The sequence below is a fragment of the Candoia aspera genome, chromosome 1 (genome assembly GCF_035149785.1).
Source record: "Candoia aspera isolate rCanAsp1 chromosome 1, rCanAsp1.hap2, whole genome shotgun sequence".
NCBI classification, from domain to species: Eukaryota; Metazoa; Chordata; class Lepidosauria; order Squamata; family Boidae; genus Candoia; species Candoia aspera.
The window spans coordinates 46843484-46859519 of record NC_086153.1 but is presented as its reverse complement, the minus strand read 5'-3'; the positions used below and the strand labels follow the sequence as shown (position 1 = coordinate 46859519).

Here is a 16036-nt window from a genome sequence, read left to right as displayed (position 1 = left end):
ACTGACAAACCACCCTCTCTTGCCATTCTTTCAACACATCAATTATTAACTGCCATCATTGTCCAAACGTCTGATAACAAACATCTACATATTTTAGAATGGCTACACTTGCCACACACACCTAAGACATCCATCATCACCAGAGCAGCACAAATGGCCTCTCTTGTTGAGAAAGGCCGGAAGAGGATTAGAGCCCTAATGGGACTGGATGTTTCCACCCTGTACATTCCCCTTAAGGTTACTCAATGGGAACCCCTCCTACAAAACTCCACTGCACTGCAGGATGCCTTGGAGGACTGGTGTGGCCAGGTGTCATGCCATCTTCCCCCTGATCCTCGATTGCAACTGTTGCGAACAGTACCCTTCACACTAACCTCGCCGTTCGTTCAGCAGCCACTCAAGGAAGCCCTCACTGTTTTTACAGACGGCTCCAAAACCATAGGGGCTTGTACATGGCAAAATAATTGCAAATGGCATAAACGCCTAACAGGCCCACAAGCATCTGCCCAACAGGCTGAGTTAGCCGCTTTTCTGTTAGCCTTGTCCCTTTTCCCAGAACAGCCTTTGAATGTTATATTAGATAGTATGTATGTCACTCAAATGGCTGTGGCCATGTTTGATGCATATATTTCCCCTGTTACCCCCCCCTCTCTCATGACGCTTTTTTTGCAGCTTCAAACTCTCCTGAAGGACAGAACATCCCCTTTGTTTGTAGCGCATATTAGAAGCCACCAACAGCTACCCGGTTTCCTGTCCGAAGGCAACCACATGGCAGATGAGGCTTGCAAAATTATGGCCTCTTCCCCTCTTCCTCCGCAGCTTTTAGCAGGGGACAGCCATGCTTATTTCCACCAAAATAAAAAGGCCTTGGTGCGCCAATTTGGCATTACATATCAAGAAGCTACCGCCATTCTTCAACAATGTCCAACCTGCAGTTTGCAGGCAAAGTGCATCCCTGAGGGAGTTAATCCCAGGGGTATCCAAGCTTGTGACACATGGCAGATGGATGTCACTCATTATCCCTCTTTTGCACCTTGGAAGTATATCCATGTATCTGTGGATACTTATTCGGGATTCATCCTGGCAACTTTGCAAAGAGGAGAAGCCACGAAAAACGTAATCAATCATTGTATTCGCACTTTCGTCACATCGGGATGTCCCAAAACTTTGAAAACTGACAATGGCCCTGCTTACGTCAGCACTCCCTTTGCTGAGTTTTGCCGTAAGTGGTCCATTACCCACAGATTCGGTATACCATTCAACAGCCAAGGTCAGGCTATTGTGGAAAGGGCTAACCAGACCCTAAAGAATGCCCTTGATCGGCAAACGGGGAAAAAGGCCTTAGACCCCCCAAGCCTCCCGATGTTACAAAATATCCTTAATCTCACCTTGTTTACCTTAAATTTCCTTAATCTTACCGGTACCCCCCCTGCTACGGCTGCATCTCGACACTTTTCTAAGCCAGTAGTTCCCTCTTCCCGTCCCCTTGTTTATTTTAGGCAACTGCCCAGCCCTGAGTGGAAAGGCCCTGCGCAACTCGTCACCTGGGGAAAAGGCTACGCTGCTGTGCAACTTCCTGATCGAGTGCTCTGGGTTCCTGCTCGCTGTGTCCGGCCGTATCATGGGCAGCCTCCTGACAAGCACCTCCTTGACCCTCCTTCTCTGTTATCTCTCTTCCATCTTTGCTCCCCTCACAACGAACCCTAAAACAACCTCTCTCATTCGAACCCATCGTTTACGCTACCCTGCCACCATCGGCCGCAGCTCAGCATCCAACGCCATGGAATGTCTTCAACGCTCTCCCATCAAAAGAAAAGGCACCTTCTGGCGCTGGTTTCGCAACAACACTCTTCTCCAAGATGGCGATTCCTACTCCATCACTTATCACTTTCGCCAAACTACCCTTGCTATCACCAACGTACAGTTGACCGATCTAGGACAATATCACTGTGAAATAACAAAATTAATTAAGGGGTTCGCCACCTCATCTCGCCTTACGCTCACCTTGTTTAAACTCTCCCTTCCTGAGCCCGCCCGTTGGCAGGGACGACGCCTGCTGGCATCTGACGCCCAGGGATCGCATCGCCCTTACAGTATCACCTGGACAATCTGCGATGCCTTGGGTCAGATCCTGAATACCTCCTTTTGTTATAGCCCAATTGTATCTTGTTTCCCTAACCTGTATTTTGACTTTTCAGAAATGCTTTTAGGAGTGACAGCCTACAGGAGGCTGGACGGCACCCCGCCCAGCCACTCCATCGTTAAAAGGTATCCCCTGTATGTGTGCCCAGGACATGACACCCGCCCTGACCACGTGCACGACTGCGGAGGCTTAGCAGATTACTTTTGCAAGTCTTGGTCCTGCGTTTCCACCGGCCACATCTACTGGACCCCCCCGTATAAGACTGATTACATCACTCTCACTCGGTTGAGAGAGGACATTGAGTGCACCGCGACCAATCAGGGTTGGAATAAATGTAATCCGGTTATTGTACAATTCACTGCTGCAGGAAAAGCTCAGGGGAATGCCTGGGACTCAGGTGTAAAATGGGGAGGTCGTATATATGCCGGATGGCCCGGGTTTCATTATGGCAACATATTCTACATTCAACGACAGGTCACTCTCCCTCAGTCCCCACCTGTTGGGCCCAATGCCGACGACATTCACTCCACCTTTCTTAAACCCCTCACCAAACAAAAAAACCCCCTTGTCTCTCTTCTTAACTCCTCCTTTTCCCTTGTTCACACCGCTTCTAACACATCTCGATGTTGGCTTTGTTTGTCTTCCTCTCCACCATTCTATGAAGCAGTCGGTTCTCCTGACCCTATCCGAAACTCTACCTCAGCCTCCTCCTGCCGCTGGCAAAACACCACGTTGACTATCACCTCTATAATAGGGCAGGGCTGCTGCCTTGGCCGTGTTCCTGCTAACTATACTCAATATTGCCTTAATTCTTCTCATGATCACTGTGCCCTCTATCTTCCACATAATCGCTTGAACATCAACGGTTACACCGGCCATGGTGGCTACGGTGTACTCTACACTACCTCTGGTAATATCTCTGCCCGCTTGACAGGGCAATACTTTATCCCTGGGAACAACTCTGTTTGGGCATGTTCTTCTGGCCTCACCGCATGTGTATATGGTGATACTTTGTTACGAACTAACGCCTTTTGTATTCAGGTGCTCCTACTCCCCAAAATCTCTATCTATTCCCCTGACGAACTTATCTCCATTTTAGAACCCCCTCATTACCCCCTCAAGGCTAAGCGCGAAGTAGTGACTGCTGTAACTTTATCAGTCCTACTGGGCTTAGGTGCGGCCGGAGCCGCCACCGGTGTGTCAGCCCTTGTTGTCAATGATCAGAACCTGCGTCACCTTAGTGCTATCATTGACACTGACCTTCGCGCCATCGAACAATCTATTGTGGCGCTACAAGATTCCCTTACCTCTCTATCCGAAGTGGTTTTGCAAAATCGTAGGGGTCTCGACCTTCTGTTCCTCAAACAAGGGGGACTGTGTGTTGCTCTAAAGGAAGACTGCTGTTTTTATGCCGACAACTCAGGAGTAGTATTGGACTCTATGAAAGAGCTCAATTCCCGTTTAAAAACAAGGGAATTGGAGCGCCAACAATCCATGTCATGGTATCAAAATATGTTTAGCATTTCTCCATGGCTAACCACACTGTTGTCCACTCTGTTGGGGCCCCTCCTGTTATTGATTCTCGTATGCACCATAGGCCCCTGTGTGCTGGGTCGCGTTCTCCGCTTCTTAAAGCAGAGACTTCATACATTGGACTCAGAGGTATCCGAGACAAAGCTTGCTGTTCAACACCTGGTCACTGCTGTAGGTATGGAGAAAACACCACTCTTGGGATGGTCCTCTGATAGTGAATCGGAAATGGACAAGGACCCCCAGTCACACTACCCCCCGAGAGAGGACGCTGGGATGGGTCTCCTTGGACTGAAGAGTCCCTGGCTCCCCGACTCAGACCCTCTGGGGGGAGGACAAAATTAAATAAAAAAGGTGGAAATGTGACGAACCTGACTCCATTACTGCACAGCTAGATTGCATGTCTCTCACGTAGCCTCAGAATGCTGTATATTCCCTTATAAGGGCATGACTTGTATTTCCCTATTCTCTTTGTACTCACTCCCCCGCCCTGATAGAACTGCTGAATAAAAGGAGGTGGGGGCGTGGCACCAGGAGGCAGTACCAGCAACCTCCTGAGATGTGGCGTCTCTCACCACAAAAGAATCCCGTACCTACCGTTGTTTTTTCGACCTCACCCTTGCGAGGGAATCGTTGGCTCATTCCCCCCCAGGGAATCCCATAGACCGAAGGGCGAAGGACTGGTCGCGCGACGCGACAAACTGTGAGTTGTTACCAGTACTCATTCACATCCATTTCTGATTTCTTTTGTTACTTTTGCCCAAATACCTTTTCAAACACTTCTGCTTTTCAGCAACTCAACAAACCAAGGACCTACCTGAAACTGATGACTGGGCAGAGACTTTATAGAAGCAACCTCATACAGCACTCTCCACATTCCAATAACTGAACAGAGTTGAGGCAGAAAGCCCCCAAGCACCTTGTGAAATCTCTCTGGATTTGTCTGAGGCAGAACATTCTAAGGGTCCTGCCACCAAGCAGAGGTCTGTGATGTGCAATTTGATGTGGAAATGATCTCACAACCATTGCAAAGGATGTTTTTGCATCTTCTCATGAATAAACTTTATAGAGAAGCCTGTAGCTGGTTTGGATTAATATTGTAAGTAAATATGTATTTTCTGTGGCAAAAGTTCAAGGGATGCCATAACAGGTAGCATTTGACAGACTGGCCAAAGACTATTTCCCACTGCTAGGCCAGCTAAATAGATTAGAATTTAGGAAGAACAGAATTTAGCCTTGCTTATTTAGATCTGCTCTTTGGAGATGAACTAAGATGGCAAGGGAAGAACACATGGTATGGGGTCTCCTCTCTAAAGCTTGCAACTGCCCTCTGGAAAGTAACACAGAACAGCAATGCATTTAAAAAATCTATTTTGGCAAAACACAAACAACTAAAATCATGTCTTCTCTTTGTACTAACTGAGCTAGAATACCAGAAACACCTAGTTGTATCACACATAAGGGAATACAGGGTATAATGACACTTCACCCACTCCAATTCATTAAGCTCCTGATGAATAGGGAGCATCTCAGGAAGTAGCAAAAGCCTCTCAGATGCTCCTTTCTGTTTCTCTGTCAGCTTCTTCTTGAAGCTTTGACTCACCAGAACTAAAGTGGTGTTTAGTGGGGATTTTCACTGATGACTAAGCTAATTTAATAGATTCTTCATTGTGTCTCTTAATTAAGTTACAAAGGATATATGAAAAGAAACTAAGAATACTTCATTCTGCTGAAGTCACTTCTTCCTGGCAGCATGTAAACATACATAAATATTGAAGATCAGTTCATTTTAACAGATTCTCCACACACCCTCAAGTTTAATACACTCTTTTATGTATGAATTTTTAAAATTTCTTGTTTAAAATCCAGGCTTTTTGCTAAAGTGACAGTACCATGGAAACTAAAACCCTTTTAAAGGAAGGCAGATAAAAGTAGTGAAAAATACATTTAATTTTATTTAGCAGATTTTGCCTCTACTTTATCAAGAACTTTTGATCTCTTGAGAGTGAACAACATGTTTTCAGCTTTAGTTTAGAAGTCATATGTCCATGTGATCACTGGTCATACCAACAGGAGAGTTTATAAGAGCTGAAGCCCACCTCATCAGGTCAGCACCAAGTTGGGAAAGGAATAAGAACACTCTGAGCATCTGAACAAATAACTTGTCATTCAGGAGCCAAGACATCCATTATTATATTATTTGTGAAAATATCCATCTCAGACTTTTGACCACAAGGCAGAGTGAATATTTAAGAGCCCATCTTCGACTTAGTAACTAAGATACTTACTATACATCAGTCTTCCCATCCTTCCCCCCACCCCACACAAACAAAATACCCAAACAGGTGCTGAAAGTAACTTAAGCATGAATGTCAGCCTATACTTAAGGACTGATATGCTAACAGATGTCCCTGTCCAGACAGGTCAATCCCTATTTGGAAATGCAGCAGATACTATGTATCTACAGAAAAGGCTCCATTGTGAGGAAGAGTAAGTAACACACCTAAAATTTCTGTATTAAGATTACTCTACCTCAAATTATGATTACTTTTCTTTCTCTCCTCCTAAGAAATAATCAGTCTTCATGGGACTGATCATATTTGGATGCTGATGAAGTAAGGTACACAGAATGCACAAGAATATGCATACATATAGATAGCAGGTATTAAGCTCCCTTTTTTTGTTCTTCTCTGGAGCAGAGAAGGTCGCAGTCTTCAATCACAATCAAAGTAACTGTGCCCAGGAGACTTCCTCTGGAGTATCTCATAGAGATATCCCGACTACTGACATAGCCCCTTAAACAGGAGTCATACCAATGCCAAGGATGTCAGCATCTCCCCATCCTATAATGACGTATTTATAACAGTCTGGACCCAGCTTCACAGCGTCTGATTACTGCAATGCACTTTACATGAGGCTGCCCTTGAAAACCACCAGAAGTTACAACTGGTCCAGAACGCAATGGCATGCACAGTGTTGGGCGTCCCTAGGTTCACCCCTATTACACCCCTGCTGCATGAGTTGCACTGGCTCCCTGTTTTCTTCCGGGTGCAATTTAAGGTGCTGGTTATTACTTTTAAAACCCTAAATGGCATGAGACCAGGTTATCTGCAGGACTGCCTCCCACTGAGGAGATCTGTCCATCCCATCAGAACAGATAGGATGGACACGCTCCAGGTCTCTTCCCTCAAACATTGCCATATTGTGGGTCCTCGGAAGTGTGCTTTTTCCATTGCAGCCCCTGAGACCCAACAGGCCCCCACCCTTCTATTCTTCCCGAGAGAACTTAAAACCTGGCTCTTTCCCCAGGCTTTGGGACAGGGAGACGTCAGGGTGGAATGAGAATGTGGGTGCATCAGAGCAGTGTGGCTGTGGTGCCAGGTTTTTCTGTTTTTAGTGTTATTGCCGTTAGTTTTAGTACATGGTTTTATTGGTTGTAAACCACCCAGAGTTGTTTTTAAGATGGGCGGTTATATAAATGTTTTAAATAAATAAATTGTACAACTCAAAAATTATGTAGATGTTAGCATGAAGCAGTTCATGCTTCATACTTTGCCCTGAATGTTTATATTTTTGAGAGTTCCAACCTTTTCAGGAAAATGTTTTGAGCAGGGAACAGTGTGGTAGGAAGGAATATGCAAATGTTGGTAGCTAAATGATGGAAGACTCCTAGCACCATCATTTTAGATTGTGATATGCAAATTCTGAAAGTCTAGGGGTCACTGAATTTGTGAGAGCAGCTTCTTAGGGTTCCCCCCAAATGTTTAAGGGGCACTCAGGCTTCCTGAATAGGATCAAGTAGAGAACAAAAGGAGGCTGCTCTAAAATTAAACAACATTCCCACTCCTTGTTTAAACGAGCTTTTATCATATTAGATTATTTTAGAACTCTGATTTAATAGAAAGCATTTAATTCTGCTTAGTTGGGTTAACCAAAAGGAGGCTGCTCTAAAATTAAACAACATTCCCACTCCTTGTTTAAACGAGCTTTTATCATATTAGATTATTTTAGAACTCTGATTTAATAGAAAGCATTTAATTCTGCTTAGATGGGTTAACCTGAAATGTCCTCATGTGTGTCATTGGGTGAAGAAATTATACCGAAACATACGCATTTCTCCACAGAGAGCTCAGCATGTAAACTAAGTTTCTGAGCTGCCAGCTGGAACTGACAAATGTTACTAAAGGTTCTGGCTGAGCTATCAAAATAAAAACTTAACTCCTGAACATTAAGGATCCTGGGGACAGGGGAAGAGGAAGAAGAGAAAGAAACATAACTCTAATGCAAGAATTTATAAACCTTGGAAAATGATAGGTAAAAACATAGTCAAAACAATTACAACCATTAGGCTTTGGCTAATGTAGACTCTTGTTAAATATAAAATAAGAACTTTCAGCTTGTTGTAGCTGGTTGAAAAAACAGAACTGAGAAGAGACTTTTAAAGGCCTATTAAAACCAGATGAAGATCAGCAACTAGGAATACTGAGAAGGTAGAGGCAGGAAGCTAGCTCTGTTTTATATCAGGACTTGTATTCAGGCTTGACAGCTGTGTACTTTAGACACAGTACGCTGGGAACACGGCTCAATGATTCTCCGTAACCTCCCCTCTGCACCAATATCTGTCTTTCCTGCACAAAGTGAACATAGAAATAACATAGCGCTGTTGTAGGCAGAGCTAACACAGATATTTTGGCTGCTTACCTTCCAAATATAGGCACATTGGTCACTTGAGCCACTGATTAAGAACTGGTTATCTGGGCTGATGCTGGATTTGACATAGAAACTGGAATTTTGGTGTCCATTGAAAATTGACACTGCAGTTCAACAAAAGACAAAGCATATACAACTTAAGAGCTGAGTTTGAGAATAAATCCTTTACATAATGCAGTCTTTTACATAACAGTGCAGGAGGTTCTAAACACTTGAGCAGTATTTCTCTCACTCCATGACCCAAGCTTTCTATACTGCCAGGTATAGTACAGTGGCTGAACTAGGAAGAAAATCCTAGTTAGCAAGCAGAGTAATCCAGGTGTTACTGCCAGTGACACCATTTACATACATTACATTATTACATAAATGATATAAATTAGGATTTCAGGACATTCAAATACAAGATACCTCTCCCCTTGAATGGTCTGTTAAATAAAAGTTTTACTATAATTACAGTATCTAAATAGGTCTGTTATCTTTTTACTAACTAATAATTTTTGCAAGTGTGATCAATCAATTCAAGTATCTGGGAACTCAAAAAAGCAGATTATAAGAAACTTAGAGCAATGATTCTGCAGCAAGAGAAGCTAATGGGAAAAGGAGTTTGAAATAAGTCAGAGAACCTATACAAAGAAATATTGAAAGGACAACTCAAACAATTCCAGTGAGGAAAAAAATGAAGACTAGCAGAAACCACCAATGTCCATACCTAAGAAACTTAGGGAAGATCTAAAAATAAAAGGACATATATAAATGATGGAAAGAAGGCAGGTCACAAAGGAAAAGTACAGTATAGCCCTGAACTGGAAAGCAAAAGCTTTAATGAGCTTAGCAAAGGATATTACAATTAATAAGATTTAGGTATATTCAAAATAAAGGTAAAGAATCGGCACTGAAACTCAGCTATTTTGGTTCAGTTTTCTCCAATAAGCAAGTATGTGTTCGATTAGGAAATTGCAAGGGGGAGAAGGAAGGGGCAGGATTGAATTTTGAGGTTGGTAGAAACATGGTGAGAGAATGCCTCTCAATTTTGAATGAATATAAATCTCCAGGTGCAGATTAATTTCATCCTGATTGATCTGGCTGAACCCTCAGGCATTATATTTCAGATATCCTGGAGAACTGAAGTGCCAGAAAGCAAATGTTATGCCTAGCTTCAAAAAGAAGGAAAAAGAAGAGGCAACAAGACTGTATATTGATTATACAGTCAATATAACAGTGATAACTGGGAAGACTCTGGGGAACATAGAGATTTTTCTGCAAGCACTTTGAAAGTAATATAGTAAGCACCAGAAATTAGCCCATGTTCTTCAAGAACAAGTCTCGCCAGACTAATCTTATTTTGATCAGATTGTAGAAATGCTTGCAGACGGGATAGAGCTTGATATCAGCAAAGCATTTGACAAAATACCTCATGGAATTCTGATTAGCAAGCTGGTTAAATGTGGCTGGATGGAATGACAATTAAGTGGATACACAATTAGCTCAAAATTTTACATGAGTGCTCATTGAAGTAGAGAAGTATTGAATGTGATGCCAGAAGGTTCAGACCTGGGCCCTGTACTCTTCAATATTTCTATTCATGTTTGGGATGAAGAGGTGTAGAGAACAATTATCAAGTGTTGATGAGACAAAATCACCCTAGGACAGGAATAAATTTCAAAACTAAATTACAGAGGAAATGTAAAATTTCTTCACTTAGGAAACAAAATAAAAAAGTACAATTTGAAGGACATCTGATGTGTTAATAGTACATCAGGCAAAAATGGAAACGTAGTTAACTGCAAATCTGAATATGGGCCAGTAGTGTGATTCAGCAGCGCAAATTCAGTTTTAGGCTGCATCAACGGAAGTATATTTTTTATATCCCAGGATAATGCTTCTGTTTTATTCTGTGTTGTCAGATCCCACTTCAAGAACTCTGTCCAGCTCTGGGAGCCATATTTAAGAATCTAGAAAAACTAGAAAAAAGTTCAAGACTAATGATATGCTCAGGGAACTAGAAAACTAAAACCTAGGAGAAGAAATTGAAAGAACTGAAATGTTTACACACCCTCAATTCGTGCAAATACAGAAGACTGACGGTCATTGAATAATGGACTTAAGCTACAAGACAAATTCCAACTGAATGTTAGAAAAAGCTTTCAACAGTAAGAACAGTTTGACAGTGAAATGAATTATCCAGAGAACTGTTGGGCTCCTCTTCACTGGATGTAATCGGGCTGAAGCCTGACAGCCATATGAAAGCTGTTATTTGAATTCTTGCACTGTGCAGGGATAGATTTAATGGCCTAAATGGCTTCCAGTTTTATGCTTGTATATAATATTTTAATCAATGAACAAACATTCCTTTGAAGTAAAAGAGGAACAATAAGGTAACAAGCTAAAAATATAATCAGTTAAGTAATATGAGAAATAATCAAGAGACATTTTTTTCAGCTCAGGCAATTTTCTTAAAGATCTGGGACCTGAAGCTAACATGCCTGGAGGAACATGGAATCCCTGAAATCAAAGGAAAAGGAGCAGGTAAGACATATAAAGTTTACTCAATGCAGCAAAATAAAACTTGCAACTAGAGGTGTGCAAAATGTTTCAGGTTTCAACTGTTTGAAACTATTTTGAGTTTGAATTTAAGTGCTCACTCTTGAAATGACCACACTTTTAGGCTAGAACACTTTTGTTAAGGTCAAAATAGTATCAGATCCCACTGGGGAGATCAAAACTGCTTGAAATGTTTTATACAACTCTATTTTCCACTAATGAAATCAGTGAATACCCTTGTCATTTTTAAGGCCAAACACAACTTATATCCACCACTGCTCTAACTGTAATTTGAGCTTTTTTCTTTTTAAAGTGTACTAGATTCTACTTAAGAGTTTCTATTTCACATATTGTGACTATATGCTGATTATACAAATCAGAACCAACTTCTGAAAAAAGAATGTGTTCCAATATAGCAAATGCTCAATAAGTTCCTGTATGACTTAATAGACTCCTGTGTTAACATAGAACTAAGATGTTGCCAAAAAACAACCATACACTAAAGATTTCCAGAATAATTTTTTTTAAAAAAATTGCTTTTTATGCCCATACTTCCTTTCTTCAGGGAATGTAAATTCTGAAATGCTTCTTAATCTCTGAGGCAGTGATAATGGTAGATTGTTTAAACTTTCCACATTCGGCACTTCTGAGGTAGACACTGAAGCTTCAGCATCCAGTAGGGAAGTTGCTGCTTCTCTCATTTCCTGCAACCGGTATCTTATTTCTTAAGAAGGATGTGCAGTGACAGAGATATGGGTTACTTGGCTATTTTTAAACACCATGATGCCTCACCTGATTTGTTATGCTTTAAAACTACTGCCCCGAAGAACTCTGAGTTGTCATTAGCAAAGAAAGTCATGTGCAATGCACACCCTGCACTGACTGGAAGTGGGAAGTCAGATTCCTAGACGCAACACAGAAATTTACAGAGAACCTCTTATCAGTCCTGAAAGGAAAACCCGTCATGGTATATTCTTGCTTATAGATGTAAATACTGTGACCCAACTTTCTCCAACATAGTGCTGTCTAAACAGGTTGGCTTCAAACTACGTATCAAGCCTGCATCAGAATTAGCTATCAGTAGTTGAACACTAAGAGTTGATCCAACAGTTCTGGAGGTTGGCCACCAATTCTATCATTTTCTTGGCATACAAATTCAGCAGAGTATTTTGCTACTGTTTTATAACACTGAGAATTGTCCATTCATCTTTTCCAGAGGAAGCATAGGAGAGAGATGCCTGATCTCCCTTCTTGCTGTCATCTGTCAGAGCAATTAGCATGTTGCTTTGTTGCTTAGTGTTCTGTTTCAGGTTGAGCACACACAGATTTGGGTTGTATGCAGTTTACTTTCAAGTTTGCAAACATTTACAGGCTTTAGCAGGCAGTGTTAGCATGTGCAATTGCTTACACACCCCAGCAATTCTAAACAGGAAAGCAAAGCCTTGCCTTGACGAGTCCAGTCAAACCAGAGCTTGGGTAAATCCCAAAGTCCAGAAGCATCAGGATAGGTAGTCAGCCAGTTCTAGAATCAAAAAACTGAGATTTGGGTAGCACAAGGGATTCAAAGTCATGGAAGCACAGAACTGAGACTGAAACAGTTGTTCCCAATGGAGAAGCCAGTTGTTGGCAGTTGCAATGATGTAGGCTCAGTTAAGGCCATTTCTAGCTTTTTTCTCAATGAGTTGAGCCTCTGAGAACATGCCATGCTTAGTTCTCTGGAGCAGGGGTCCCCAACCCCCTGGCCACAGATCGGTACCGGTCTATGGCCTGTTAGGAACTGGGCCGCACAGCAGGAGGCAAGCGGTGGGCAAGTGAGTGAATTTACAGCCTGAGTATTTACAGCCGCTCCCCATCGCTCGCATTACCACCTGAGCTCCACCTCCTGTCAGAGAAAGCAAGTCCATTGGCTGCTATCTCCAAACAGTGCGAAGAAAAAAGAATAAAAGGTCAGGAAAAAGAGGAAGCGCTTGAATCATCCCAAAACCACCACCCCCCAGTCCGTGGAAAAACTATCTTCCACGAAACTGGTCCCTGGTGCCAAAAAGGTTGGGAACCACTGCTCTGGAGTTTGTGACTTGTTTTCAGGGTTAGCATTGCTTGGAATTGGCACCTCTGTCATGTGATTCATCCCCTGCTTCTCCCAAGTAATTACTGACAGAGTTGGCCACAGGTTGTTAATTGCTCTCCAATTCCTCAGGCTGACATTTGTCCAGAGCAGGCTCTTCTGTGTTTGAGTTCTCTGACTTGGAAGAGACTATGACAGTCAGGATAGGCAGATCCAAGTTAATTTCTTTCCCTCTTGCATATGGGCCTTGAAATCCAAGACAATCTTCTGCTAGTAGGAGTAGAAGGACAGCTAAGAACTGAACTTGACCATTTAGGGCAGCTTTTTTTATTCTAGTACCTGCTAGATGTATTGAGGCTGGGAATTCTGAGAATTGCACTCCCAATGTATGTGGAAAGCACTGGATTGAGGAAAGATGACTTGGGTTACAAATATACCAATTCACCTATAGTAATTCAGAATTATCTCCAAGCAGCCAGGAAGACAGCTTTATATTTTCTGCTACAAATGGTTTTATATAATTATGAGTAAGCAAGTGGATATATTTCCAAGGTTATTATAAAACAAGATGTCATTATTTAATTTTTATCCCTTTATTATTTTTATAAATAACTCAAGGCGGCGAACATACCTAATACTCCTTCCTCCTCCTCTTTTTCCCACAACAACAACCCTGTGAGGTGGATCAGGCTGAGTGTGTGTGACTGGCCCAAGGCACCCAGCCGGCTTTCATGCCTAAGGCAGGACTAGAACTCACAAGAGGTGTAGAGCATTTGGCAATATTGTTTGAACAGAAATAAAGAAATAGGTGGAAAGAACTACCAAAACAGAAAAACCAAGATTTTATGCAGGCTAGATTAAACCCAAGCATTAGAAATCAGTATCTATGTAATCTTTATAGATGGCAGAAAAAATTGAACCAAAATTTTCCAATAATTCATTGATTTTTTTCTTTCTACTTGGAAGCCTTCCATTAGAAACACTCAAATGAAAGCAGATGTTTCTGACTTTTCCCATTTTCCAAAAACTCAAGTCCTTACCAGCGATACTTCCATAGCAAAAAAATAATGCAAATTTTCCTACATTTTCAAAATGCTAATTGTGGATTTGCCACCTAGAATAAAGCAGCAATTAAAGTTTTGTAGATTTTATTGATCTATCCTTCAGAATAATCAGCATACCAAATCCACCAAACATTTTGACCCTTGCCAATTTTTTCTTTGAAGAATTACAGGATACAGCATTAAGTTAGATGGCTGGAATGCAGACAAATTTCCATGAATAGTTCATTTTATTTCCATTTCCTCCAAAAAAGGGGGAAAAGAGCAATAATTTAGAAAAAAAAAAGAATTGGAGGAAGAACGCAAGGAACACCTAATAGCATCCACTCCTTCAAACATATTTAAGTCAGCCTTTCAGTATTTGCTGCTCTCTTGTGGTCTGAGAAGAGATTCTGCAGACTGTGAAGAAAAGGTGATAACTAAACAAGGTGGCATGAGAGCCAGTTTGGTATAGTGGCTAAGGCAACAGGCTAGAAACCAGAAGACTGTGAGTTCTAGTCCCACCTTAGGCACAAAGCCAGCTGGGGGACCTTGGACAGAGGAAAAAAACTTGCTTCTTGAGATAAGCACAATTAACAAATGAATTCACTGGCATATGATGTAATAGTTCCACTCTGGATTAATATAAAAGGCCATTAATGGCTGTAAGTATACAGAGAAAAGCTATACAGGTAGTCCTCATTTAGCGATTGACTTGTTTAGCAACCACTCACAGTTACAACTGTGATGAAAAAGTAACTTTGTGACCAGTCCTTTCCTTGCATTTATGACCTTTGCAGGTCTGTGAAGCAAAGGAAAGCTGAAGTAAGATCATAAGCACAGTCGTGGTTTCACTTAGCAACTGGTTCAATTTACAACAGAGTTGCCAATCCCAGCTGTGATCACTAAGCAAGGACTACCTGTAATGGATTGGAAAGTAAAATATATTGCATCATATAATAGATTATGTGATTTTTTTTCCATACTAGTCAAATGTATATAGGATTAAGATAGTAAATATGTAACGATCTAACCATAGCAAAATGAATGTTTGTCTAAAGAAAAACAGAGTATGGAGACACTTGTAGGGGTTATAAACTTCTACACTGTGATTCAGAGAAGCTGTCCTGATAGATTTGTATATAATACAGAACCACACTGCAACCCTATGGAAACTTACCTTGACATAAGCCTTATCAAATATAGTGGGACTCCCTTTCCTGGAAATACATACTGTACTACTGCCAGGGATGGTACAGATACAGTAAGTTGTATCTGCCATAACTTTCTAAACTTCTTAAGTATCTAGATATTCTGATAAGCTGTATCCCAAAGTATTACTACTAACCTGGAGTGTTCTTCAGACCTGGCAGGCAGAACATGTATATATTATCATCAGTGCAGTTAGCAAATAGGTTGGTACCAGTGGAATCCAAAATAAGACTGGAATATCCTAGAAGACAGAAGATTCTATGTTGTCAGACTTCCTTCCTTGCAGGCTGGATAGGAAACAGCTGATTCCAGGAGCAGGAATCTAAGAGCACTGATTAGTAGTATTTAACTAGAAGGAAGATTAAAGTTACAACACAAAAATTCCAGCACGTACACTGCATTCAAATAAGAAACCAAGGTACAAGCAATGCAAGTTGATGAAAGTCATATACATGTTTTGTGTTCTCTCAATACAGAGGGGAGGCGGCTTGCCTCTTTTGTGAAGGTGGAACAGTCTGCATTTCTTCATTGTTCTGGTAAATGCTATTCTTTTTATAAGTAGGGGAACTAACTCTTATGCTTATTTAGTTAGTCTGTAAGGGTTTTGATAAAAGGAAAAAATATTTTAGCATATCCCATATTGCAGTGTAAAAACATTTCTATAATAGCTTATGTATGTCAGATAGAAAATATAAAAATAGATAAAAATCAGTAGTAGTTTAAAAAGTAGTTTAATCACTGCTTAAAAATTAAAAGCCCAGGGAAACGGAAAACTTTGCCTGGCATCAAGGAAAA

The 16036-nt window shown here is 41.4% G+C and overlaps 1 protein-coding gene across 1 annotated transcript in view; it reads right to left on the bottom strand.

The window, feature by feature from the left end:
• The window catches only part of DTL (denticleless E3 ubiquitin protein ligase homolog), a 49032-nt gene that overhangs the window by 20646 nt on the left and 12350 nt on the right, over positions 1 to 16036 (bottom strand). The window contains exons 10-11 of the mRNA XM_063303223.1: positions 15378 to 15482; positions 8375 to 8487 (exon numbers count right to left, since the gene is read on the bottom strand). Coding sequence (XP_063159293.1) covers positions 8375 to 8487; positions 15378 to 15482 — 218 coding nt within the window. The remainder of the gene's footprint in view (positions 1 to 8374; positions 8488 to 15377; positions 15483 to 16036) is intronic.